This window comes from Cygnus atratus, chromosome 24 (genome assembly GCF_013377495.2).
Source record: "Cygnus atratus isolate AKBS03 ecotype Queensland, Australia chromosome 24, CAtr_DNAZoo_HiC_assembly, whole genome shotgun sequence".
Taxonomy (NCBI): Eukaryota; Metazoa; Chordata; class Aves; order Anseriformes; family Anatidae; genus Cygnus; species Cygnus atratus.
Window position 1 is genome coordinate 6,980,797 of NC_066385.1, and position 27,722 is coordinate 7,008,518.

At 52.0% G+C, this 27,722-nt stretch overlaps 2 protein-coding genes across 5 annotated transcripts; one reads left to right on the top strand and one right to left on the bottom strand.

Annotated features, from left to right (window-relative positions):
* Positions 1-400: 400 nt before the first annotated feature.
* MTCH1 (mitochondrial carrier 1) lies at positions 401-13,060 on the bottom strand. Of its 4 annotated transcripts, none has more exons than XM_050715370.1 (12): positions 12,867-13,060; positions 11,709-11,793; positions 10,325-10,431; positions 9,802-9,879; positions 9,430-9,487; positions 8,916-8,967; positions 8,025-8,084; positions 4,704-4,797; positions 4,293-4,340; positions 4,030-4,097; positions 2,404-2,479; positions 401-1,798 (listed from the first exon to the last, which is right to left on the bottom strand). In XM_050715370.1, the coding sequence occupies exons 1-12, from the start codon at positions 13,044-13,046 to the stop codon at positions 1,544-1,546; spliced, it is 1,161 nt and encodes a 386-aa protein (XP_050571327.1). In that variant the 5' UTR covers positions 13,047-13,060; the 3' UTR covers positions 401-1,543. The 4 variants fall into 4 exon arrangements, with proteins under 4 accessions (XP_050571327.1, XP_035426502.2, XP_050571329.1 ...); XM_035570609.2 differs by having other exon boundaries at positions 8,916-8,988; XM_050715372.1 differs by having other exon boundaries at positions 401-1,975; positions 8,916-8,988.
* Positions 13,061-17,798: 4,738 nt separating this feature from the next.
* FGD2 (FYVE, RhoGEF and PH domain containing 2) lies at positions 17,799-24,943 on the top strand (the record flags this gene model as incomplete). The annotated part of the gene is made up of 14 exons (XM_035570622.1): positions 17,799-17,885; positions 20,392-20,540; positions 20,938-21,094; positions 21,217-21,355; positions 21,853-21,911; positions 22,307-22,453; positions 22,837-22,929; positions 23,256-23,335; positions 23,414-23,444; positions 23,580-23,672; positions 23,909-24,034; positions 24,228-24,374; positions 24,520-24,663; positions 24,748-24,943. Coding segments are annotated over exons 1-14 (1,648 nt in total), but the record flags the coding sequence as incomplete, so codon positions are not given.
* Positions 24,944-27,722: the final 2,779 nt, after the last annotated feature.

Genomic DNA, 27,722 nt, shown 5'->3' on the forward strand with positions numbered 1-27,722 from the left:
GGTTGTGGAGTCTCCTTCGCTGGAGACATTCAAAACCCACCTGGACGCATTCCCGTGTAACCTAATCTAGGTGTTCCTGCTTTGGAAGGGGGATTGGACTAGATGATCTTTCAAGGTCCCTTTCAATCCCTAACATTCTGTCATTCTGGGAAGACTACTGCTGTCTCCACCCTTGGTCCAGGTGCACCCAATGCAGTTTGCTCAGCCTAAAATTGCTGACCTTCCATGGAGCTGAGAAGTATCAGTGGCAATCTGAGTTAGCAACAGCTGTTTCAGCCCCTACTTCTGGGGGGAGGGGAGGGGAGAGGATTGCTTATCTTAACTGGAAGCCCTTCCCAAGTGAGGGATCCTACTGTACAAAAGAAATCAACACTTCTAAAAAAGGAATCAATCAAGAAGAGATGTTTTATAGCTGTATTTTGGAGTATAGTTAAATACTCTTTGAGATGATCTCTGGTGTTAGGAGATAGGGCCATGCATTGAGTATTGTTAACGTAACACAAAACTGTACATGAGGAAGGGAGGACAGACAGGACTGAATCCACAACACCAAAGGGAGCTAGTTTGGGGACTGCAGGTCCCACATGCACTGGTGCTGGCCCTTCCTCCTGCAGGCCTCAGCTTCGAGGTACGGATCAAGCCCCTCTGATAGAGGAAAATGCCCATGCAACAGCAGGTTGACATCCTGAAGGGACCAGGGTGGGCTGCAACACCCCAGCTGCAGCAGCAGCACATGGGAGCTTGCTTAGGGCCCCAAAACCTCTTCCCAGGGAGTGCAGTAACACACTGAACTGTGCAAAAGACTGCTTCATGGGGAGCTGGAGTTGGGGAAATCCACCTGGCTGTGGTAGCAGCACAGACTGGTTAAAAAGCAACCTCCCCCCCCCCAACAAAACCTCTGAAAGGGGAGCTGAGAATGAATCTTGCGCTGCTGTCACAGGTAAACTCTGATATGCAAAGGCAAGCCCTGCATGTGCGGAGTCCATGACCCCTGACTCCTTGCAAACCTTTGTCCAGCCTCAGGTTTACTCCTTCACTCCACAGTGAAAAAAAGGCAAACCCTTACATTTGCAGCACCAGGCCAATGCCACACAGCAACCCAGTGCTATCACATGGCTCTGTGTCCACCAGAGACATGGTGATGCTCAGGTTTGGCAGGAGTCCTGCCAGCTGGAAGATGTATCCTAAATGTGCCCTACCCAAAGCAGTCAGCATGTACAGTGAACATCCCTCCCCCAGTGCCTTCTCCGTGTTCAAGTTCTGCCACTGTCCTTGAGATAAGTCATACCTGTCTCTTAAGGACTGCATTGCTCTTTGTAGTGGGGCTGTTTCTCTCTTCTGTTTTGATATTACTTCCCTTCCAGGGGTACTCCCTAGTTTTCAGATACCCTCAACACCTTAAGTATGGGTTTCAGGGTTGACCTTGCCCAGCATAAGCTACCTGCCAAACAAATAATTGCCCTCTCCAGAAGAGATGAGACAGGAGGCTGGCTGTGCTGTTGTTGCCTTCTCAGCAAGGCAGCCTTTGATCTCTTGCTGCTTCTCAGCTCAGGCAGAACAAAGCAGTCTTTTGTCCCAGCATCTCAGGCTCATTTAGTACCTGGGCATTTTCTGGTTTCCCAGACTTCCTCAGTGACTCCAGACTCACAGCCCAGACCAAACAAACAACTCTTCTATGCGCCCTGGTCAAGGCAGCCATGAGGATGGGACTTTGATCAAGCTGGAGCCTGAAGCCAGATCTCTGCAGGTCAACTTGTTGCAGGCCTTGCTGAAGAGTGTCTTGTTCTGGCACCACAGCCTTTGGATCAAAAAGAACAAATATATATATATATATATATATGGAAAAATCTTAGGGTCTTTTGAGGAATCCAGGTTCATCGCCTCTCCCTGCAAGCTGGAGTCAGTCGACGGGGAAGCAGGCTGCTTGCACAGGCGCTCTGCGGAATAGCAGGCTGGAGCCACGGAACAGCTGCCCCTGAGGAGGAGAGCGCTGGGGTTAGGGCAGCCGCAGCGTCGCCTGACTGCTAGACTAGCAGGGACAGAGTTGTGCCTGCTGCATGGCTGCAAACCCTTAGCACCCCTGGTTGCTAAGAAGGAGAAAGTGGGCCTTCAGCCTCATGAGCACTGAGGTCAGGTACTTCCAGCAAGGATGGCTGATGGAGAGGGGCAGAGCCATGGGGCTTTGCTGTGTGCAATGCCTTTGCTAAAAGATTGCAGGCTGCAAGCTCAGGTAACACAGGCACACTAAGTGCTGTCACGCCTGGTACCAGAGCCATAACTGGAGGGATGGAGATAGTTACCAAGCACATAAAGGGTGCAGCACAGGTACTCATTGGGCAGTGCCAGAGCCCTCAGGAAAGAGCAGAGGGAGTCCAAAGCCTTGTGTGTACCCCACTCCCTCACCTGGGCACTGAGATACCTCCAGCAATGGATCCAGGACGTGAACACGGGAGCGTAGGGAGGGAGGCCAGCACGCAACCTGCATGGCAAAGAGAAATAGCCAAGATGGTCTGTACAGATGTCACGTTATCCAGACAGAGATAAAACAAGCAGTGATGAATGTAAATGAGTACACAGTGTCTGCACTGGGCTGAAGGCCAGATCATCAGCTTGTTACTTATACTGCAGCAGATCATGTCATTTATGGTCCCCCTGCCATCCAGCAGGACCTAGACAGGCTGGAGAGTTGGGCAGGGAGAAATTTAATAAAATATAATGAGGGCAAGTGTAGAGTCCTGCATCTGGGCAAGAACAACTTCAGACACCAGTATAAGTTGGGGACTGCCCTGCTGGAGAGCACTGTAGGGGAAAGGGACCTGGGGGTCTCGGCAGACAGCGGGACGACCATGAGCCAGCACCGTGCCCTTGTGGCCAAGAAGGCCAGTGGCATCCTGGGGTGTATCAGAAGGGGTGTGGTTAGTAGGTAGAGAGAGGTTCTCCTCCCCCTCTACTCTGTGCTGGTGAGACCACATCTGGGATATTGTGTCCAGTTCTGGGCCACTCAGTTCAAAAAGGACAGGGAACTGCTTGAGAGAGTCCAGTGCAGAGCCACAAAGATGATTAAGGGAGTGGAGCATCTCCCTTAGGAGGAAAGGCTGGGGGAGTTGGGTCTCTTTAGCTTGGAGGAGACTGAGGGGTGACCTCATTAATGTTTATAAATATGGAAAGGGTGAGTGTCAGGAGGACAGAGCCAGGCTCTTCTCAGTGACATCTAATGATAGGACAAGGGGCAATGGGTGCAAGCTGGAACACAGGAGGTTCCGCTTAAATTTGAGATGAAGCTTTTTCATAGTGAGGGTGACACTGGAACAGGCTGCCCCCGGGGGTTGTGGAGTCTCCTTCTCTGGAGACATTCAAAACCCACCTGGACGCATTCCTGTGTGACCTGATGTAGGTGTCCCTGCTCCATCAGGGGGATTGGACTAGATGATCTTTCAAGGTCCCTTTCAATCCCTAACATTTCGTGATTCTGTAATTTAATTACCCCTGGAGTGTACAAACAAGGTGCATTACCTGGATACATTAAGAGTGCAGGACTATGGGCTGTATCTATACCTTCAAGAAGGAGCAGATATCAAGACAGCCTTATTCCAGTGGGTCAGATCCAGTCCCATTCCCATAAGCACATACATAGGAAGACACAAGCAGCAGTGGAATTGGGAAAGCAAGCTGGGTGAAGGAGGTATTACTGTCTGGTCCTGCCCCACCTGTGCCTGTCTTCCCTTGCTGCATTAAGAGTTTTGTTTTTCCTCATGCTGCTCCCTGGAGTCAGCATCCTCTCTTTGATCCCTTCTGCCTCTGGTCTAGTTTAGATCAGGCTGCACCACCAGAACTCTCCCTATTCCTCTCCATTTGTGCTTTTATCCTGCTCTTGTCTGTGCCCTCTGATCTAAAATTTTAAGTAATCTGAGACAGGAAACCATATAGTTTATGGTTCTGCATGAAAGCTTTACAATCATTAGCAGAGGCTTCAGACAACAAGGGGCTGAAAGGAAGGGATAGAGTTAGATCTCAGTGTGACAGACATACCCACAGTTGTTCACTGCCATGAGGTCTCCCACGAGAAGGAACGGGTATGTCAGCATGCTCATAGCAATCTGAAAGCACAAAAAAACTGGTAGCATCTCTACATGTTCATGCCAAAAACAGTAGTTCTACCTTTTGTGTGTTAGCAAAGTTATCCTGGATACAAAGTACAGACTTCAAACGCACCTGCCTTTGTCCTCAGACCATGAGCTCTCACCCCACAGATAGCAGGAAGCAAAGCAATGACATGGCAGTTGCCTACATACCCCCATCACAAATTTAGTGTAGCTCCGGATCACCGATGCCTGGCTGAACTGGAAAGAGAAACAAAAGCATTGTGGAGGAGGCAGATGCCACCAAGCTGTCCCCGTCGCTATGAGACATCTCTGTGAGCCTGAGATGATGAGCCTGGGGCATAGGAACAAGACAGAAAGCAATGGGGTAACCACACTACATCCCTGTTGAGACTCAGGGAAGACATTTGCTATCAAACCTGAACCTCAAACTGCAGCTAGAACAGTGCCCTGATTAGACATGGCGTATATAGCACTTTACAGGGCTTTATCCTAAACCCACTGTCTATTTGTATTAAATTAGTCTCCCCTCCCCATTAACTCCTTACAACTCCGAGTGCTCTGTACGGACCCCCAAGCCCTCCATTGGGCACTTCCACTCACATTATCGTCCACTGCATAGGTGTTGATGAAGTGAGCCAAGAGATTGCAGCACCAGAGGAAGATGACATCCCCCAGGATGTGAGGGACTACACCACTGCAATGGCAAAAACATGGGAATGAGGTGCAGAAGGGTCCAAGTGCTGCCTTTGGAGCCCTCCTTTCCTCTACCAGCATGAAGGAACCCTGCTCCCCATAATGCATCTTTATTTAGGGAGAAGGAGAGACTTCAGGGAAGATCTCTCCTGGCCTTCAGAAGCGGTTGTTTGTGCTGCTAGCTGCTCCAGCCAGGGGATGCTATGACTAGGAAGTTTTGGATCTCTTGTTGGGGTATGACTCAGCCAAGTCCCCTTGTTCTACCCCAAATACCTTCTCAGCCCAGCTCCTGCTCTGAAACCCAGGCAAAACACAGATGGAGCAGGTTCCTGTTAAGCTCATTTTGCAGATGCTCTTCTGGATAAAGAATTAGAAGGTCATCTCTGATGACCACCTCCCTCTCCTTTTAGAAATTAAAATGGGGGGGGGGGGAGGGGAGGGGCTTCCTACCAAGTCTGCTCTAGTGCAAAGTGGGATTAACTGGGGGCAGCACCTTAGCCCCTCTGATCTTCCTAGTCTCCAAGTCCAGGCTGGGTCCCTGCTGCCACCTGGGAGCACAGAGACAGGGGTTGACTTGCTGCTTTGGCTTATCCCTCTCAAAACCCAGTACTGAGATCCCAGCAGCATGAGCACCCCCAGCTTCTGGCACTAAAACATTAATGAAGCATTTCTGAGCATTTCTACAGTTTGTCAGAGCCTCAGCAGCATCTGCTCTGCCAGCATATTCACCAAACCTCAGGCCTCCTGCTTTGGCTTTGCAGTTGTTACACTGCAAAAGGATCCAGGTGTGTTTTAAACCTGTGTTTCACCAGATGTATTAAGACAGTTCTTCTCAAAATAAGTCTAATAGGGGCTTATTAGAGACTTTGGGGCAGGGGATTAATTTTGTTTCCTGCTCTGATTGCTGCAGCAGAAGAACAGCAATTGGGACAGCATGCTCTGAACCAGCCTGCTCCGCCTGCTTGGTTTTTACAGTTTTTGGAGACAACCTGTGTATTGCCAAGGCCCAGGCAGCTCTGGAGATGCAACCAAGGTCTTGAGGCCAGGCACAGCACACATGTTCAACAGAAGATCTGCTGATTTAAGTCAGACTTGATACATGACAGCAAAAGGCAGGACAAAGAAATCAAAGCTGTCTGGTCCCAGGGATTGTCTGCTTTGCATTCAGCCTGTGTAACAACAACAAAAAATAATAAAAATCCCTCATCTAACTCAAAGTAAAGTCTTAAGAAGATTCCTGAACTACCACTGATACAACAGAGACTTAAGCAACTCCAGAAACAGAGGGGTGGTCCAGGATTGTGCCATGCCAGGCTTGTAAGTAAAGCCTCACTCATCTGTTGATACAGAATCAGACCACTTGTTCCATTTGCAATAAGAATCATACCCCTCTCTATCCCCAGTCATCCAAGTAATGATGAATGTTGGGTTTGTGCTTAAAGGATGGCTGGAGACCAGGGGTCTGAGAGCTGCAAAAGGGGACCAAGAAGAAATTAATTTGCACTACAGCTCTCACACCTGATGAGATGTCCAAGGACATTTGGATGAGGAACAAATTCTTAGAAGACAGCAAGTCATTAAAAAGCTCAGAGCAGAAGACCAATGAGGAAGCCTGTATGATGTACAGTGACGTGACCTACTTGCTTCATGCAACCCAGCAGGAGAAACTCCAGTGTGGGGCGGGGTAGGACAAGCCATCTTTGAACTGACCATGTGCAGCAATTTCAGTGCCCATTTCAGAGTCCATAGAACATCATTCTGGTCTGCTGGCTGCAGGAGACTGCTAAGATATCAGGGGAATTAAGAAGTCCACTCATTGAAATGTCTTTTTCTCCAGCTGGTCATGCAACCAGAATGAGAATGTGCCAATATTGTGCTATGGCTGTGTAGAGGTTGTCAGACCATGAGAAATAAGTGCTCCTCAATGATTTTAAGGGAATGGATGTGTTTGGATTTCATTAGAAGTGCTGAGAGCAGAACAGCAACAGTTTGGTCTTACAAATGTAGTTTGTGTTCCTCTTACTGTAGTGTGATTACCTAGCTGAGTTGCAGAGCATGTATAAATTCAGAGCCCTCCTGAGACATTCTGGGTTATGTTAAAGCCTTTCTTGTTAACTGTTAAGTTTAATTAGGCTACCAAGTGTTTATTTTATACGGAGGAAGAGAACACAGCTGGCTCTTTTCACAGACTGTTTTCTAGGGAGTTGGAGGAAAGAGGAGCTCAGCAAGAGCACATGGAACATCCTGGAGGAAGCTGTATTTAATGGAGATCTGGGGCTGCAGATCCTGAAGAATAGCTGTAGACCACAAAAGATATGGTGACACTTGATTGACAAGGTCTCTACAGACCTCTGGCCCTTTCCCCTTGGGGAAGAACAGAGTGAGACCCCCTGTGACTGCTCATCCTTTCCTGATGCATTTATATTTAATCTGGAAGCCCAGATTTTGTGATTCCAAAGCCAAATATTTCAGGCTTGAAAGCCCCTCCTGAAATTTTGGAGCTGCCTTTACTATTATTGACATAATAAAGCAAGTTACCTCTCCACTGGGAACAGAGGCAGCAGGTAGTTCTGTTCTATATAGATGTGAGAAAAAGTCAAGAAGTGTTAATAAAGGGTTTAAAAAAAGGTGTCTGCTAGACTTTCTCTTTAGTGATGCTGTCAATTCACCACGCTTTTTAAGTGCAGTCTGAGCTCCTTCAGGCAAGCTGGTACAGGCAGTAATGCTGCCGCACTATGCAGTGTCCTGCTCCTGCTGTACAGACAAACCTGTTGCCAGAGCAAAGCACCAACTCATTACAAGCACCCATGGTGCTCTGCTGAGGAATGTACTTCTTATCCAGGGCCTGGCTTTTATTTCAACAAAGGGCCTCATTGTTGCACTTGATCTTGGTGCCTGCTGCACAAACAAATGCTTTAAACGCTCCTTCACTGAAACACATAGAAGTACAAGGGAAAAAGAAAGGTAAGAAAAAATACAGTTTTCCCTGGGCTCTGAAAATTTGATTGAAGATAAGGTCTGAGGCAAACTTAATGGTCCAACTGGAGCTCTGTCAAAGCCACAGCTTTAATCTGTGCTCATGGGAGTGATGTGAGAGTCCTGCAGTCACACAAGGTTTCAGGGAGGAGGGAGCTCAGCACAACTCCTTTCAGTGAAGTTGGAATCATAGCCAGGAGAGCCATCGGCATCTTCTGACTACAGGAGACGGTATTTAAACAACTCACGTACACGAAGAATCCCAGAATCCCTTCTTCCTTAAATATCCTGACGATGGCACTGAACACACCGCTGCCAAGAAAGGAAAAGAACAAGCTTGCAGAGGTTGCTCCATCTCTGTCCTGCACAGCTTCATGTGGCCATAGTAGAGTCCCCCCCACAAGTCACCCTGCCATCAATGTAGCAGGCAGCATCATTCTGATCCTCAACTCATGAAGAAGGGTAGTGTCTGTGCTCTGCCAATCTGCAATAACTCCGGTACTCAACTTGCTGACATCTATGTTTAAATGCTGAAGCTAGAAGAGCTGTGATTGGCTTTGTGTGAGTGGGTAAGTGTGCCACAACTATGGCATGTAAAGTGCTTTGATTAGGCTGATTCTTCTGCTGTGCCCCTGGGAACTGGTGACAGCTGGTGACACGTGTTAGCTGCAGTTGTGCCCAGTACACTTTCAGGTGGCTGCATGTATGGTTCTGCCCTGCAGAGGGGCAGGTACTACTGAAAAAGGCTTGGAAAAATCATGCGGACTACAGGAGGGCTGCAGCAATGCTTTGTATTATGTATTCCACCCTATTCTGTTTTTTTGATGGCTTCCCCTTCTATTAACATATAAAGCAAAAAGGCAGAAAGCTCACTGAGTAATCAGCAAGGTGCACTGCAGCCACCAAAACACCCACTGGCACAAGGCTGAACTGAGAGGCATGTGAAGGGACAAAGTCCAGCCTTCCCACATCCCTTCACCCCATGCTCATCCAACCTCTATCCACAGCTCAGATTTACTTTTCAGTCTCCCAAACCTCCTGGGTCACCATATCCCCCACTGTGTGGGAACATCAGGCATGCCTGACTCCAGGACTCGTGCTTCTGTGTGCCCACACTCTTCATTCAGTGCTGCAGCCATTCACCTGTATTTGACTTCCCGGCCTATGAACTGGACCATGCAGCGCATAGAGATCACTAGGAGAACAAAAACATAAGCTGACAAACAAATCAAGTTTGAGTTGTGATGGAGGTGAAGGAAAATGCAACCCTATCCTTCTGCCACCCCTTTTCTCCTCTCAAATCAGCTCCTCTCAGTGGTCCTCATCACTGCAAGGCTCATTAGAAAACAGTGCTTTCCCTTAGTTTCTAAGTGGAGGGAGGGATTTCTGGCCCCAACCCCAATGGGACCTCTATGACAAACTCTAAGATGAGTGAGAAGAGACCACCTCACTGCTCATTTGGGTTGGTCCCTGAAGGCCAGTCCGAGTATCAGCCTTCCCAAGAGACCACTTGGGACCCACATCTGTTCTGTGGTTTCATACAAAGCCACTTCTAATAGAAAACCACATCAAGGAAACAGGATTTTGGAAGTGATCCTCAGCCAGGGAAGGATTCCTCAATCTGGAGAGGACAGCCAGGCAGAGGGACAGGACTCACCATGCAGTGGATGTGACACGACCCGAGACACACACTGCATCATCATCTCGTGAGATGTCTGGGAAAGGGAGAAAACGCCACAGCTGTGTGAAAAGCTCCACCTGCACAGATCAGGCCCTTTCCCTTAGTGTAGGAAAGCTCACTTCAGGTCCCAGACCTGTTTTTAAATCTGTTTTTCACAGTAAACCTCTATTTCTATGAAATATTCCACATCTGGACATAATGGCTACTAAATACTTCAGTCTTTTTACCCAGAGTTTCCCTCCAAGTAATTTCACCCACAAGCCACAGTTTAAGCTTCCTTTGCTCTTTGGGCACATTCCCAGTGTGATCTCCCTAATCACTCATTAACATGCAATATCCATTTCTCACCTCTTTCACCACTTTCCTAAGGGAAGTCTTCATATCATCCTTGTTAGAAACATGCTCCATATCCTCCAGTGGAAAGGCCTGAGCAGGAGAGAAGAAACATATGGCCAAAACTGATAGAGATGCTGACCCACAAGCCCTTGATTTCTGAGGACTGGAAGGAAACCATGAGCAGTTGTGCTCTAAACTACAGGAGAAAAACAGGCAAGGAGGAAGACAGCAGAAGGAAGGATGGAAAGTAAAACAGAGGAAAACTACCATGAGACTGCTTGTGAAAAATAAAAGGCAAGTGACTGGTCAAATTCAAGTAAGATTCTTTAGAAAGTAAGTTCTGGGGATACGGGCACTGCTTTCCTTCTGTCCTGGAGGACTATTTAGAGCCATCAGGTGGTGGAGTGGAATGGGTACTTTAATCCTCCATGTTCAGTCATGGCTGGGTGCAAGTACATGCAGGCTCTGTTGCTCTTCTCCAGTAGCACTGTCTGCCCCAGCAAGATGATTTATGGAGAGAGAAGCCGACCTTTACCTTCTTCACACTCCCCCTGGTGATGGTCGATAAAGTGCTTGAGATGAGGCGAGGAGTAAGACCACGGAAGAGGCCTCTTCTCCCATCCACTTTCACAATGTGTCTGGCTGGGTAAGAAAAGACCAGGCTGCTGTCAGCTGGGATACAGCCGACCTGTGGAGAGCACCCTGCCCCACTTCAGTATTCAGCTGAAACCACGCCGGACCTCTGGAAGTCACAGCAACTGCTCTGCAGTCCTGCCGTAAATGTTTTATTATAAAAGCTCTAAATAAATTTCTTATAGGTTGCAAAGAAACCTTAACTATTCTTTGTCACATCTGTCTAAACTGGAAGGATGAGTGCATCCTTTGACTGTTTTTGCTTACCTGAAATGGCTACACGGCAGTCTGGACTGAACTAAGGTAGGGTGGGATAATCTCTTGTGTTGTGTGTTGTAACCTTCTCCCTCTGCCCTGAAGGGTCAGAGTCAGGGTAAATACAGACCTTGCAAAGCCAGGTTCCGCTCCTGCCCTGTCACCTTCTCCCAGACAGGTTTCCAGACAAAAAAAAAGCCAAAGGAGCCGATCTGTCCCTGGTATAACAGGGGGGAATACAACCCACCGTGAGTTTGCAGGTACTGACTGTTCCTGCTCCCCATCTTCTGCTGTCCCGAGTGAAGGCAGTGCCCATCTCCCTCACCCAGTGCTGTAAATCTATTTGGAAAATGCATCATCTTCCAAAGCACAGCACTGGAGAGTTTCTAGCTCTGGGTGTCCCAGCTTGCAGTGTTTTTGTACTGCTCCTGCTCTTGGCTCCTCACCCTCAAGTACTGCTGTCTGATTTTGGGATTGGCCCCATTTGACTCTCAGGGCTCACCTTCCCCAAAGCTCCGCACACCTGTGAAAGTAGGCCCTACTTTCAGGCAGTATTCACCTGCCTCTCCCATGCTGCACCCACAGAGAGAAATATATTACCTTCCCCTTTCACGGTATTTTTGTCCCTTTAGGGCTCCACCTACAATACAAATGAGCTGGGCAGGAGGCCAAGTTATTGCAGTGCTGTTTTGTAGAAAAGAAACACAATGCACTATCTCTAATACATGCAAAACCCTCCACCAACAAACCCCCACCACACAAACCCCCACTGCACCCTCAGCTATGGAAACAAGCCAGTGCAACATGCCAAAGGAGGGGGATGCAGTCTGGGCTACCACCTCCTTGTCTCCTGTTGTCCTCATAACAACAGGTACATAAATCTGATGGCTGTGCAACTGGTGGTAGCATATAATGTCTCAATGCAGCCTCAGAATGAGACCAAGGGTGCAGCTGGGAAGGTGGAAGAGCAGCTGGAGGCTGGGTCCAGCATTGCACTCAGCGTGTGTGGGCTGGCCTGGAGGAACACTCACCATAGGTGAAGAAGCCAGGCAGGTACAGTACTTTCTTTCCCAGCACGTTTCTTCCAATGGTTGGAGGTAGTGGCTCATGCCCAACCTGCAGGAGAAACCCCATAAGCAGGTTCCCAAAGCAGTTCTGGCATTCCTGAACCTAACAGACCACATGGCCTTGATTCCATCTTCCTGAGATGCTGAAGGGCCATGTCCCACTCAGTTACCATATGATAGATGGGGGTCCCATGACATGGGCAGTCCCCTTCCCATTAAACAGGGTCTCTGGAGAATGGGGGTCCTCATCGCTCTCATTTTATAGGAGTTCCCATTACAGAGAGGTTCTCAGGATACTGTGGATCCTCAACCCCCCATTATAAAGGAACGTCTCATCTTTTATTATATAGGAGTCCCCACTGCATGGGTATCCTCATCTGTGCCATTTTATATGGGTCCCCACCTGCTGTCATATAAAGAGGTCTCAATTCCTCTCTTTTAAAGAAGTCCCCACTGCACATTTGGGTCTTTGTCCCTCCATTCTATATGATTTTCTATTCCCTGTCACTGAAAGTATTCTCATCCTCCTAATATATAAGGCTCCCTATTTTATAGCTACCCTCATCCTCCCAATTATATGTAGGTCCCCCACTCTGCCATAGGGATCCCCATTAGAGAGGGTGCCATCCTCTGCTATACAGGTGGACCCTGGGCAATGGGGACCCCTCATTGCCCCATTATACAGGTGCCGCTTTCCCCCATTATCTAGGTTAACTATACACACAAGATGCCCTTATCCCCTCAGTCAAACAGCGGTCCCCCTCCCCTGTCATACAGAGGTCCCGTTATAACCCTGGTACACGCGGGGTTTGCCCTCCCGCGGCACTCGCTGAGCGCCCTGCCACGACACAGGTACTACCCAGCGCCCCGCTCCCCTTCACACCGCGGTCCCCGTCGCACAGACGTCTCCGCTGGGTCAGTACAGCGCAGTCCCTCCTTACACGGGGTGTCCTCATCCCCCCGTGTCGGGGGTCCCTCCTGCCCCGTTAAACGGGGGTCCCGGTGCACGGGGCACCCCCTGCCCCGCCACACAGGGGGCCCGGCACCCCCCCTCACACAGGCCCCCCTCGGACCCCTCCACGCGGGGGTTCGCCCCTCACCGCCCCGCCGCCAGCCACGGACCTGGACAAGCAGCTTGACGTAGAGCAGCGGGTGGCTGGCAGCGGCGAGCCCGGCGCCCAGCACCACGAACAGGCCCTCGGTGCCCTCGGCGCCCTCGGCCCGGCCCGGCCCCGGCCCCGGCCCGGGGCCGCCGACAGGGGGCGTCTGCGCCTCCGGGGGCAGCTGCGCCGCGTCCGCCATGGCCCCGCCGCCACCGCGCCTGCGCCGCGCGGACGTGTGAGGGGAGGGGGAGCGCGCGGGCGGGACCATGGCAGGAGAGGCGGAGGGGTCGCGGGCGGGACCATGGCGGGAGCGGGGGGGCTGGGGGGGGGGCAACGCGGCGGAGGCTCGGCAGCGGCCCGGCAGCGCCGCGGGGGGGGCTGGCGCCGTAGGTGCGGCCTCGAGGAGGCCGTGACGGGGCCGGGCAGGGGCGGCTGCGGCGGGGCGAGGGCACGGTGCCTCTCCGCAAGAGGCTGGCCCCAGCGCGCCGTTCTCCCGCGGGCTCGTGTCCCCCCGCGCCAGGGCAGCCCTGCAGGGCCAAGGAGCCTCAGCTCCGCTCCCTCGCAGCCCGGTCGCGGCCCCTCGCAGTGCCGGGCCCCGTGGGGGCTGCCCCGGCACAGCCCCGCCGCCGCCGGCTTGCCGCGGGCCGGCACACGAAGCGGGCTAGTGGCGTTGCAGCCGCCCTGCTGCTGCCCTGCCTTTGGTGCCGCGGCCAGGTTGGGGCCGGGCTGAACAAATTCCCAGTGTTTCTGAGAGCTTCTCCTCGCAACCTGGTGCGCTTCCTCTTTCCTTTTCCTTTTTGAGGCCACCCCAGATAAAAGCTCATCTGCTGCAGAAGCGACAGCAGCTGGTCCGTGCTGTGGGTCCCAGGGACATCTCGAAGCGGAGTAAGGGAGGGAAAGGCTCAGGGCCGTGGCAGGGAGCCACAGTCACCTGCCCCCGCAGCTCCATCGATACAACCGGGCTCTGCTCCCAGCTGACACGGCCTGTGCCATGGAGGGGGGAGGCGGGCAGTGAGCGGAGCGTGCTGAACCTGGTGGCTGTGTTTGAAGACTGTGGGTAAGGAGCACACGTCAGGGGCACTGCAGGTGCATTAGGGCTCCACGTAGTGTGGGTTTTGGAAAGAAGACCCGTGGTGGAGGTGGTTTGGAGGCTGTGGGGAAAGGCGATTGCGTAATCTGTTCTTCTTTAGCACTCAGATTTGCCCTGCAGCTTTTCTCGTGCTGCAGGTCATGGAGAAAAGTCTGAAAACCTCAGCTAGGAGGTGACTGACTTTGCTGGAGGTTTCTGTGCCAGGATCAGGTTTAGGCTCAGTACCTTTGCAGTTAGCCTGCCTGCTGAATGTTGTTTTTCTGCTGCTTCTGGAGAAGAGGATTTTGGTTTGCAAACATGCAGACAGTTCTCACCCAGTGACAAGTATGGCTTGGGGCGGTAGGTGTGCACGCTTCCTGCCATAGCTCCACCAGTACACCTCCAGCTTCCTCTGCAACTCTTCTGACCAGAGCAGCTGCACGAGCTCTGGGCCAGCAGGTAGACAGCTGGGCACTTTGCAGTCCTTGGAAATCGGCTGCTTGAGTGTCTAGGAGGGCCTAAGCCTCAGACACCAGCTTCAGACATCCAGTTGTTTGCAGCAGTATGACCCCTAGGAAGGGGAACAGAAAGCATCTTGCAAGGGAGTGTGTGTGGGGGGGCAGTGAATGCCTTTCAGGCTGTGTGGCTGCTCTGTAAAACAGCATCTTCACTTGAAGCATGAGCTGGGACCTGCAGATCACACGGGATGACAAACAGCATAGGCCAGAGTCAGGGCTGGTGATGTGCCTTGCCCTAGTGAAGTGGTTCTGAGGCTTGGGGTGGGTCGTGTTTGTGGTCAGTGCCTCGGTTTTCCTATCTGCTAAATAGGGATACCAAATCTTGCCTTTTCTTATATCTGTGAGGTGCTGTCAGTGAGCCTTGGTTTTGCAGCCCTTCCTAAAGATGGCGAGACATAAGATTTCCTTCTGCTCCAGGTGCTTTGCCTGCATTGTGTGCTTTGCTTGACCTTTGTGCTCTGGATGGCTTCAGAGTAGCATGGTTGTTCCCATGGTCCTACAGTCACAATTTGTCTTGTGATGTTGTGTTGGAACCACTTGTGGTCTTTGATCTATCCCCATTTTGCTGCTGCAGTGTGTTTGTTGTTTGCATGTGTTTGAGTTAGGGGAAATAAAAGTAACTTTTATCGCTTTTGGAGGAAGCTGTAGAACCTGGAAACAAGTTTTCTGGAACAGAAAACAGCTTAGCCTAAGTCAGCACAAGTCATACTGCAAATAGAAAGAGAGAAGTTCCCTGTTGGATCTCAGCAGCGGATTTAGACTGACACAGGTCTGGGAGGCACTTGGAGTGATGGATAAAGCATCTCTATCACATGAAGGACTATGACTGCCTCCAAGGACAGGTGTGCGTGGCTGCGGATGCCCTCACAAGCTCACAGACACATGCTGGTCCATGTGGGGATAGATCTGTCCTCCTCTTCAGATGAGTGTCTGCTATTGAGTCACTTCCTGTCTGCAACTTCATGGTTTTATGTCCAGTTTCATCCTGCTTTTCTCCTCCTCATTCCATTCCTGTCTGCAGGCCACCACTGGATGTCTTACTAGTTTCTGCCTGGAGGAATTTACTAAACAACCAGCTCTCAGGTGACAGACAGCTCACTGCCGTCATCTTCAAGGTGCTGCTCTGGATTTGTCTTCCTTGTCTTTGCCAGAAAAGAGAAGAGAGAAAGTCACTAAAAGATCACCCTTCTGCAAAACCACAAACCTTCCTCAGGGCTGAGACCTCTTGGCTATTTGGCTTTTAAAGCCTTGTGCCCAGGACAGCTGGTTCCCTGCTTTGGCTCCACGGCAGCAGTAGACAGAAAGCCAGAGCTGTTCCAGTGCTGCAAATGACAGGTCTGCACTTTGGGCATTAAACAGCTGGGAGCAAGCAAAGATCCAGATGTGCCATTTGCTAGCACCAAAGCTGAATGGCGTGGACTTGAAGTGGAAGAGGATCCTGCTGGGAACAGGGATGATGCCCTTCCATGGATAAAAAATACAGTCAAGCTTTGTCTGACATGAATCCGAAGTGATGGTGTGAGCCCAGAGATGGAAGTGGTCTTCATGTGGGATTTGTCATGTCCCTGGGGAGGAAGGTTGAAAGGATAAAGTCTGGGATGATCAAGGACTGGCATTGTCTTGAAAGTTGTTGAGTTGGTGAGAGGCATTCAGAGGCTGTCAGGTTTCCCAAGTCAGGTCCTAGCACAATTAGTAAAATGAGTTTTAAACTAGAGATCCAGACTGGAAGTGGCTTGAAGAGCACCATGCCAAGTCAAGCATATGGAGACATGGGGAACAAGTTGGCAGAGACACATCTCTGGGAAGAAACACTGAAGTGGGAGGGGAAAACGTCCAGGTGGTCTGTTGCATCCCAGAATTTTGGCTGGAAACCTTCAGCAAAACATGGTGACATGTTTGTGTGCAATTGCAAGGAGACATCAGGAGTGGGGAGGAGAAGAGCCTGGGGCAGGGCAGGAAACCCAGCAAAGCCTCAGATTTCAGATTGCTCCCACCTAGTGATGCCTGAGAGGAAGTGATGGGCTGTGCCAAGGAGACATGTGACTTGTGCAAGTCTGAAAGGCTAAGATGGCTCATGCTGCCTGTGGATGGGATAAATGGCTGAGCTGTGCTCTTGCAGAGCAGGATGGGGATTAACCACACCAGCAGGAGGAACCAGGAGAGGAGAGACTGGATCATGTCACCCTCAGACTACATATAGGCTTTCAGACACTGGATTGTATCAGCAGGGTTGTGGCAGAGCAGGGTAGCATCAGCACTGAGGTGCTGACGTTTCCTGCCACCTTGCTTGAGGATGGTAGCCTGATCCTAGGCCAGCTCAGGGCAGTGCTGTGGGAAAGCCAGCCTATGGGTTGGGAGCCGGGAGGCCTGCACTGTGCTGGGGCAGCTGATCATACTGGTTCCCCCCCTTGCAGGCTTGGCAAATTCCCCTGGAGGGACCAACACTCTCTGCATGGCCAGACTTGTCCTGTGACCAGCCAGCCCCAACAGCTTCCAGCATCCTCAGCCAGCCAGGGCGAGAACTTCTCCCATATGGCTGCCAGGCACCAAGCAGAGCAAGAGAGTGAGGAGGAGGAGGAACAGCAGCAGAGGAAGGCCTCAGCAGCAGGGCAAAAAGAGCAGCAAGGTCAGAAGGGGCTTAGCTTCAAATGCCTTCGTTCTTTCCGACACAAGATCAGCGGGGACAACTGGAGGAGGCAGCAGGATCCAGGCCTCGAAGCTGGCAGCAAGGTGAGCTCCGGAGGTGGTTCCTGGTAAGCTGGTGGGTGCCCGCACCCAGTTGTGTGTGCTGGATCAGAGCTGAGGTCTCTGCTGAGCAAGTCACTGCCCCTTCAAGGTCTGGTGCAGGGGGCGACGGAGAAGTGGCCCTGTTCCTGGTGCTTTGGGCACAAATTCCCTGTAGTCAGATAGATCCAGGCAGAGCTTGTGTCTTCTAGCTCTGATATAACTATAGCATGGGGGTCGGATGCTCAGGTGGGCCCTGCTGGGTTGGTCCCACAGCGTCACCTGTGCCAACTGCAGATGCATTTCTGCAGGTCTCATTCAGATGCCTTGGTGGAACTGCAGACCATGGGGTTAACCCTCCCCACGCTGCCCTACTGTATGAGATCACTAGGCCTGTATTGCCCTAGGAGAAACAGGCATGGAGAAAGGAGTGACCTGTGAGAATGTGAGCCAAGCTTCCCCACAGCCCGCAAACAGCTTTGTTTTCACACACTGTTGAAGCCCTTCCTTTGCCCTGACCCAGAGCAAGGTCCACTTCCAGCTGGACTGTGGGCTCTGAACCCTGCGGAACAGAGCTGGATCCCCTCAGGCTGTTAGGGACAGCTCACATCACTGCCCATGAGACTGAGCCCTTCTCCTCATGCAGGAGCCAGAGGAAAAGAAAATCGCTCTGGAGCTGCTGGAGACAGAGCAGGCTTACGTCAACCGCCTCCACCTTCTTGACCAGGTGAGCTGGGGAGTGGAAAGGCACATGCAAGCCTGGGAAGTGACAGCCCCCACTAGCACAGCCTGGGCAGCCCATGCTGACAAACCAGGCAGGACCAAGGCACGGGCCACAGTTAGCAGTTGTCTTGTGCTCCTTGACAGGGCTGGGATAGTGTGGCAGTGCCTGGGCTCAGCTCAGTGTGTGCACAGGCCAGGAACTGTTTCCTAGAGGTTATGGAAAGAATGAGTCTGTGCAGATGTGAGCCTTGCTGGGTTGCTGGTCGTCACAGCCAGAGAATCACAAAATCATAGAGTCATAGAATCACAGAATTGTTTGAGTTGGGAGGGACTTCAAAGACCACCAAGTTCCTACTCATCTGCCACGGGCATGAACACCTTCCACCAGACCAGGTTGCTCAAAGCCCCATCCAGCCTGGCCTTGAACACTACCAGGGATGGGGCATCCACAGCTTTTCTGGACAGCCTGTTCCAGTGCCTTACCACCCTCATAGTAAAGAATTTCTTCCTAACGTCTAATCTAAATCTACCCTCTTTTACCTTAAAGCCATTACTCCTTGTCCTATTCCTGTGCTCCCTGATAGAGTCTCTCTCCAGCTTTCTTGTAGGCCCCCTTTAAGTACTGGAATACTGCTATAAGGCCTCCCTGGATCCTTCTCTTCTCCAGGCTGAACTCAACTCCAACTCTCTCAGTCTGTCCTCATAGCAGAAGTGCTCCAGCTTCTGATCATCGTTATGAGCCTCCTCTGGACAGGTCCAGCTCTAACAGGTCCATGTCTTTCTTATGCTGGGGGCTCCAGAGCTGAATGCAGCACTGCAGATGATAGGGTCTCATGGAGAGCAGAGCAGGGTGGGAGAATCACCTCCCTTGACCTGCTGGCCATACTTCTTCTCATGCAGCTCAAGATACAATTGGCTTTCGGGGCTGCAAGGGCACATTGCTGACTCATGTTCAGTCTTTCATCCACCAGTACCCTCAAGGCCTTCTCCACAGGGCTGGTCTCTTTTCACTTCATCGCCCAGCCTGTCTTTGTGCTTGGGATTGCCTCGACCCAGGTGCAGGCCCTTGCACTTAGCCTTGTTGAACCTCATGAGGTTTGCCCAGGCCCAGCTGTCAGTCCTGTCCAGGTCTCTCTGGATGGCAGCCCTTCCCTCCAGTGTGTTGACCACACCAAGCAGCTTGGTCTCATCAGCAAACTTGCCGAGGGTGCACTCAATCCCACTGTCCATGTCACTGACAAAGATGTTGTTGTGGTTTAGCCCTGCTGGCAGCCAAACACCACACAGCCGTTCGCTCACCCTCCCCCCTCCCTCTCCGGGATGGGGGAGAGAAACGGGAAAGTGAAGTCTGTGAGTTGAGATAAAGACAGTTTATTAAGACAGGGAAAAGAATAACAATAATAATAATAATAATAATAATAATAATAATAATCATAATAGTATTAATAGTAATAATGTGTACGAAGTAAGTGATGCACAATGCAATTGCTCACCACCCGTTGACCGATGCCCAGCCTATCCCCGAGCAGCCGGCCCCCCACCCCGGCTAGCCACCCCTATATATTGTTCAGCATGACGTCAGATGGTATGGAATACCCCTTTGGCCAGTTTGGGTCAGCTGTCCTGGGTCTGTCCCCTCCCAGCTCCTGCTGCACCCCCAGCCTGCTCGCTAGCAGGACAGAGCGAGAAGCTGAAAAGTCCTTGACTTGGTGTAAGCACTGCTCTACAACAATTAAAACATCAGCATGTTATCAGCGCTCTTCTCATTCTAATCCAAAACATAGCACCCTGCCAGCTACTAGGAGGAAAATTAACTCTGTCCTACCTGAAACCAGGACAGATGTTAAGCAGTGCCGGTCCCAATACCGACCCCCTGTGGGACACCGCTCGTCACTGGTCTCCACCTGGACATCGAGCTGTTGACTGCAACTCTAAGTGCGACCATCCAATCAATTCCTTACCCACCGAGTGGTCCATCCATCAAATCCATGTCTCTCCAGTTTGGAGAAAAGAATGTTGTGCAGTGCAGTGTCAGGTGCTTTGCATGTGTCCAGGTAGATGATATCAGTTGCTCTTCCCTTATCCACCAATGCTTTAACTCTGTTGTAGAAAGCCACTAAATTTCGTCCGGCACGATCTGCCTTTAGTGAAGCCATGTTGGCTGTCACAAATCACCTCTCTGTTCTCTGTGTGCCTTAGCATAGTTTCCAGGAGGATCTGCTCCATGATCTTGCCAAGCACAGAGGTGAGACTGACTGGCCTGCCAGGTCTGTTCCCTGGGTCTTCCTTTTTTCCCTTTTTAAAGATGGGGTTTAAGTTTGTCCTTTTCCACTCACTGAGAACTTCAACAGACTGCCACAGCTTCTCAAATACGATGGATAGTGGCTTAGTAACTTCATCCACCAGTTCCATCAGGCCCTGTGGATGCATTTTGTCAGGTCCCTTGGACTTGTGCACATTCAGGTTCCTTGGATGATCTCAAATGTGATCTTCTCCTACCTTTCTTCCAGGTATTCTATACAGAGCTGATGAAAGAAGCCAAAAATGGGAAGACAGTCCCAGAGGAGGTGGTAAAAATGATCTTCTCCAACATTTCCTCCATCTACCAGTTCCATGCCAAGTTCTTCCTGCCAGAGCTGCAGAAGCGCATGGAGGATTGGTGAGCTGTGGGAGGGGAGGGCGCAGGATGCCTGGGTTAATTTCCCAGAATAAGGGAGTAGTGGTGAATTTGGCCTCCCAATAGGACTAGAGAGTTCAAGCCTGTTTTGCTCCAGACGTCTTTGTGCTGGAGAGCACTTCCTTAAAACAGTCCAGCCCAGATTAAGCTATTTCTGAAAAGGGGAGTGACATCTCATGTGGCTTAGGGGTGTTCTCAGGAATGAATGCCAAGGCTGGCTGGCCATGTACCTGTTCTAGAGAGTGGGGAGGTGTATGGGGATGTAGCAGGCCTCAGCCATAAACCTCTGTCCTCTGTCATGCACGAACTGCCCCCCTTTTTTTATCTCTTGCTGTCCATCTTCGCTATGGTCTGAGGAAGCTGCGATTCCCTACTGCAGGAACTCCCACCCGAGGATCGGGGATGTGATCCAGAAGCTTGCACCATTCCTGAAAATGTACGGTGAATATGTGAAGAACTTCAACAAGGCTATGGAGCTCATAACTGTCTGGACAGAGAAGTCACTGCCCTTTCAGGAGCTCATTGCTGACATCCAGGTGATAGGCCATGGCAGTGTGGGGGGACCACAGCAATGCTTCCCAAAATCTCCCTCCAGGGAGGAAGCAGAGGAGAGTAGGAACTGCTGTGTTTACTGTTTCTTTCTCTGTGCGTGGGTCAGAAGAGGAAGGTCTGTGCTAACCTAACACTGCAGCACCATATGCTGGAACCAGTGCAGAGGATCCCACGCTATGAACTCCTCCTGAAAGACTATGTCCAAAAACTGCCGCCTGAGTCCCCAGATCGGCATGATGCAGAGAGTAAGAGCTCCCTGAGCAGCAGGGTGGGTTGGTAGGGGAATTGACAGCTCCTGGTGTTGTACATGGGCATCAGGCTACCTGGGCCCTCTCAACAGATGCTCTCGGATAAACCTCTCAGTCTGACCCTTTTCTGACCCCTTTAGGGTTTGTGAAAGTTGTTGGGAAAGGTGGGTGATGGTTTCAGGACAAGGTGCCCTGCTGCAGAGCATTTCCCTGCAGGGAGATCTGCGATGACCAGGGGAGGTATCACAACCATGTGGATAACAGCAGTTCCCAGTCCAGCTGGGATGGAGGATAAATTAGCACTGTGTGTGTCCCCCCACAACTGTCTCTGCTGCACAGTCTAGCTGGACCCAGGCTCAGGGCCATTCAGATGGTGTCCAGGGTAGGACAGCAGCCACTGCATGTGTGGTTCCTGGTGAGGACAGATGCAGGAGTTTTCTCCTACCTCTCCACAGCAGGTGTTTAACCCTTCTTCCTTTCTCTTTTCCTTGCAGAGGCCCTGGAGATGATTTTCATGGTGGCCAAGCATTCAAATTCAGCTATTGCCGAGATGGTGAGTGCCTGTCCCAGCTGGCAGTGCTTTGCAAGTCATGGCATGGTGATGTGCTGGCTCTCTGCCAGATTTCCTTATGGCCTCATTGCTGTGCAACTCAGAATAGAGCAAAACCCTGCCCAGAATGGGGCAGGGTTCAGCCGGGGAGGTTAGACTCTGCTTTTGATATCTGACCCCCATCTCCCCAAGCCTGGGGAAGTAATGCCTGTAGCATCAGCTGTGTTGTGACAGGCTGTTTCCAGTCTGGAAGCTGCTTGTGAAGGTCAGTCTGGGGTGAGTGAGATGTGCCATCTCCCCCAGTACTCAGCAGCTGGGCTGGGGCTGGAGGGGACCCAGGTGTGACAAGGTGGTAGCTGTTCAGCTCCCTCCCAGACAGGTCCCCCTGCCTCCCCCAGGAGCGGCTGCAGAACCTCTGGGAGGTCTACCAGAGACTGGGCCTTGAAGATGACATTGTGGATCCCTCCAACGAGCTGATCAAGGAGGGGCCAGTCCAAAAAATCTCAACCCGCAACAACAGCACATCGGAGAAGTACCTGTTCCTGGTGGGAGCCAGGATTCCAGGGGGAAGGGGCAGGGAGCAGGTGGGATAGGGATGGCGAGAGGGGCAGACAGCTCGGCCAGGGGTGTTGGTGGCTCATCTCTGTATAGAAGGGATTATTTCAGATCTGGGGGGTTTGAACACCCTGGTTCAGGGCTCCATGTGTTTGGGAACCTCTGATTCCCTGGGGGATGCCAGAATCCTGGAGTGCTTTGCCTTTGCAGGGTGGGAGAGGGCTGGGGCAGAAGTAGGCACTTTTTATTCCAAATCCTTCCCAGGGACCAGCTCAGCTCCTAGGGTCTGAGGGACCCTTGATCCTAGGGAACCCCCCAGCCCTGAGCAGATAGGTTGCTGGGCACAGACCCACACTCTCCTTCTCCTGCACAGTTCAACAACATGCTGCTGTACTGCGTGCCTAAGGTCATTCAGGTGGGCGCTGAGTTCCAGGTCCGCCTCCGCATTGACATGGATGGCATGAAGGTCAGACAAGCCCTTTGTCTTTGTGCTTTCCCCAAGGCCCTGGGGAACAGTTTCAGAGGCTTCCTCCAAATGCAGCCCTCTCTGGGGTGTAGTGCCTTGTACTTCCTGGGAAGGAAGGAAGAATTTGGAGCCGGGGATGACTTTGTGGGGGAGGGGGACTGGTTGCAGTCTGATCCTGTGGGATCGCATTGCAATGTCATGCATGGATTTGAGGGGCTGAAGGGCTTCTGCCTGAGGGAACTCCCTGTTCCTCACTTCACAGATGGAGGTCCCTTTGAGCTGGACATTTGTTCAGCTGCTCCCCATGTTCTTTTGGTGTCTCTCAGGTGCGGGAGCTGAATGACATGCAATTCCCTCACACCTTCCTGGTCTCGGGAAAGCAGCGGACGCTGGAGCTGCAGGCCAGGTAAGGGAAAGTGTGATGGCCCCATGTCTCCTCAGGGAGGAGGGATGCCAGCTCATCCATCTCCCTTTTTACACTTAGGTCTGGGGAGGAAATGAATGCCTGGATCAAGGTACTGCTGAGTGCTCTGAGAGGTGGCACATCTCACACCAGCTGGATGCCTGGGTCCCCAAGGGTGCTGATCCCCTACCTGTCAGTGTTTGGATAGCCCCCCTATCTGTCCTTCCAGCCCTGCCTTCCCTTCTAGGCTTTCCAGGATGCCATTGACAGGAAGGAGAAGAGGAGTGAGAGCTTTAAGATGGTTGTGCGTGGGCTGGAGACAGGAAACGCCACACTCAGGGTAACCCTCCTGCCCTTCCCATGTCCTGTCTGTCTCCAGCATCCCCTTACGCTGAAGCTCAGGGAGATCACACTTTGCTGTGCCTCAGTTTCCTAAGCTAAACCCTACAGGACTAGTGGGGGCAGACTGGGGAGGGACGAGTAAGTGCAGAGGGCCTGGGGAGGCTGAAAGGAGTGTGAGCAGGACCACCCTGACCATGGCTAGCCAGCCCCAGCGATGCCGTTTCCCACCCTCAGACAGAAGAGCTGGGCCGCCGAGCCCCACAGTGGGTGCGGGACAACTTGGTGACCATGTGCATGCGCTGCAAGGAGCCCTTCAATGCCATCATGCGCCGCAGACACCACTGTAGAGCTTGTGGATACGTGGGTTACCCTGTCCCCCAACTCCTCCCTTCCCTTCTGGCCTGAGCAGTTGGGCCAGGAATGCAGCCTTTGTACACTCTGCACCCCTTTACCTGGGCTTGGGGCTGTTTCCTGGCCCTCAGCTCCTCATGGAGTCATAGGGATGTCCCAGTCCTACCCTAGCCCCATCAGTGTCCATGTCTGATGGTTGTAGGTGGTGTGCGCTCGCTGCTCAGAACACAAGGTGAAGCTGCAGTATGATGGGAACCGCCTAAACCGTGTATGTCAGGAATGCTATGTCTTCCTGATGGGCCATGTAGTGCTGGAGGACCAGGAGTGGAAGCACAAAGGCATCCTGGAGGTCAGTTGTACCCCTCTCTGCCCATCCTCCCTGTGCCCTGCTCCTCCAAGCTCTGCTGCCATCCCCAGTCCTTTGATCAGTGCCCTTTCTGCCTCCACTAACACTGGGTGTTTAGAGATTTGTTGGCTGTTTTTTTTTTTGGCAGAAAGGAGCCGCAGAGATATCAGGCAGGAGTCTTCTGTGCAGTTCCCTGCAGCTGCTGGACAGGAATGGCAAGGGAGGCATGAGGGGCTGGTTTGTTATCCCATGGGATGATCCCCTTGTGCTGTACATTTATGCAGCCCCCCAGGTAAGGCTGGGCTCAGCTCCATCTGCAAGGGACAGACCAGTGCTTAGATTCCCTGCCTTTCATTGCTGTGTTCTCTCTTGGCAGGATGTCCGAGCCCACACCTCCATTCCGCTGCTGGGCTACCAGGTGAGGGACCTGCCACAGGGCAACGCCCGACACCTCTTCCAGCTGGAACAGTCCCAGCAGGTCTACACCTTCCTGGCCGACACAGAGGAGCTGAAACAGCGCTGGATGAGGACCATGGCACGCTGTGCTGCAGGGATCATACACCCAGGGGGGGGTGAGGATGTGGACTCATGCAGTGAGGCAGAATGAAGGCAGGCCTAACTCCTGGGCTGCCTGGTGGGTCACACCTACCCACCAACACCTCCTGCTCATAGCCAGCCTTAGGCAGATCCCCCACCTCTCTGCACTTTAATTTTTCACTGCAAAAAGGGCAAGGTGGGGGTATGTTTGCCACCATATGGACAAGCCAATTTCCCCTCCCCTCCCCCTCCCCCCTCCCCTCCCCTCCCCTCCCCTCCCCTCCTCTCCCCTCCCCTCCATAGAGGATGGAGGTACCCAGGATGTGAGGTAGGGGGAAAGCCAGGGCATTCTGGGGATCCCGCAGCCTGCCTGGCATTGATCTGCTGCGTCGTGCTGCCGCCTGAGGGCAGCAATGCCTCAGCTTTCCTCCGAGCCTGGTGGTGGATGTTGGAGGGGCTATGCCTGTGTTTGTGAAAGCATCTATGGAACTGGAACCGCTGCCATAAATCCTTCCTCTTACCCAGTGCACAGTCTAAGGAGCCTTTATGGAGGGTGTATTTTCTGGGGTGCCCTGCAGGATTGTCAACAGAGGCTGTTCCCTAGCATCATCTTACCCATAACCAGTCCCAGTCTTGCACCCTGCAGAGACCAAGCTGGTAGCTTGCCTTCACCCAGCTTGGGGACCCTAGTTCAGGATTTAGGATGCTGCTTTCCCAGCCTGTCACCACTCCTGACCTCACAGTGCTGCAGTCCCATGGTGTGGGGGTACCCTGTAAAAATGGACACCCCCATCTGCGTCCCTGTGCTGGCTTGCACTTTGCCCATCCCAGACTTTCCTGGACCTCATTCTGCTCACAAATGCTTTTCACCTTCATACCTCTCTTGGTCACCCAGTTCCTGCAATGCAGTGCTCTGGGACAAGTCTGGGTGCACACCCATGGCACTGCCACACTAAAGCAGAGTAGCAATGCTGGGGAGATGGGGGAATTCCCCTCTACACCATCAGCATAACCCCCCTCCGCAGGGTTTTGCCCAGCATTGCAGGCTGCAGCCTCTCTTCCTATCCTTTTTAGCTCCTCAGAAATGTTGCCCAGGCAGAAGTTGCCACTTTGAGCCTGACAGGGGCTCAAAGGGGATGCGGAGAGTCTCCAGGGGCCCCAGCAGCCTTGCATCATACAGGGAGCTGGGGGTGCCCACTTAGCCATCAGACAGTGACAGCTACTTGCATAAGGGCCCTGCAGCAGCACCAGCCCCAGCCAGAAGCACAGTGGCCTCAGCCAGGGCCCCAGGGGTGTCACAGGTCAAAGGGATCTGAAGAGGGCAGGAGACACAGCAGGTCAAAGCCCAGTATTGCAAATGGGGACAACACTCAGGGAAAGGATCAGGGTCAAAGACGAGCCACAGCCATCGCCATTCTGGGGGTCTCTGGGGAGCCATGAGAAGTCTGTAAGTTTTGTCTGCCCTCCCCAGCCTAATCATTTCAGCACATCCTAGGAAAGGGCAAGCCGTGGTGGCTTTATCTCCTCTGAAGTAAAGAGATACCATCAAGGCATTGCAGAATTAAAATATCCTGAATTGGAAGGGACCCACAAGAATCATTGGATTTGACTCCTGGCTCCATAGGGGACCACCCCAATATTAAACCATGTGTCTGAGAGCATTGTCCAAACACTTCTTGAACTCTGGCAGTCTTGGTGCTGTGACCACTGCCCTGGGGAGCGTGTTCCAGTGCCTGACCACCCTCTTGGTAAAGAACCTTTCCCTAATGTCCAACCTGAACCTCCTCTGACACATCTTCATGTCATTCTCTCAGTTCCTATTGCTGTTCCCAGAGAACAGAGCTCAGCGCCTGCCCCTCCACTCCCCCTTGTGAGGAAGCTGCAGGCCGCTATGAGGCCTCACCTCAGTCCCCCTCTCTCTAGGCTCAACAAAACAAGGACCTCAGCTGCTTCTTCACACATCTTCGCATCTAGACCCTTCACCATCTTTGTTGCTCTCCTTTGGGCACTCTAGTAGTTCTTTCTGATATTGTAGTAGTTTTTTCTGATATTGGGGCACCCAAAACTGCATGCAATACTTGAGCTGAGGCCATGCAGAGCAGAGCAGGACAATCCCTTCCCTCGCCGGCTAACTGTTGTGCTTGATGCACCCTAGAACACGACTGGCCCTTCTGGCTGCCAGCACACACTGATGATTTGTATTCAACTTGCTGCTGAACAGGAGCCCTAGCTCCTTTTCCGTGGGGGTGCTCTCCAGCCTCTCATCCCCCAGACTGTATGTTTATCCAGTGCTGCCCTGTCCTAGGTGCAGAATCTGGCACTTGCTGTTGTTAAACTTCATGCAGATGGTGAATTCCCAGCTCTCTAATTTGTCAAGATCTCTCAGCAAGGCCTCTACAGCCTCAAGGGAGGCATAACGGGGACAGGAGCTCAGATGTCAGGGGCAGAGCTCTGCCAAGGCACTTACCCCCAGGGTACCCCCGAGTCAGGGTTAGGGGTAAGGGCTAGGGTTAGGGTTTGGGTTTGGGTTATTGTCCACCATTAGGGTTAGGGTTCGTGTTAGGCTTAGGGTTAGGTTTAGGGTCAGCATTTACGGTTAGGGTTAGGGTCAGCGTTTAGGGTTAGGGTTAGTGTAAGGGTTAGGGTTAGGGGTTAGTGTTAATTGGGGTTAGAGGTTAGGCCTAATATTAGGGGGGAAAGCCAAAATAGGAGGGTGGGGGACACCAAATTTTGGGGGGGACCCCCAAAATTGGGAGGGCGAAGCCCCAAATTAGGGAAAAGGAACCCCAAAATTGTGGGGGAAACTCCAAAATT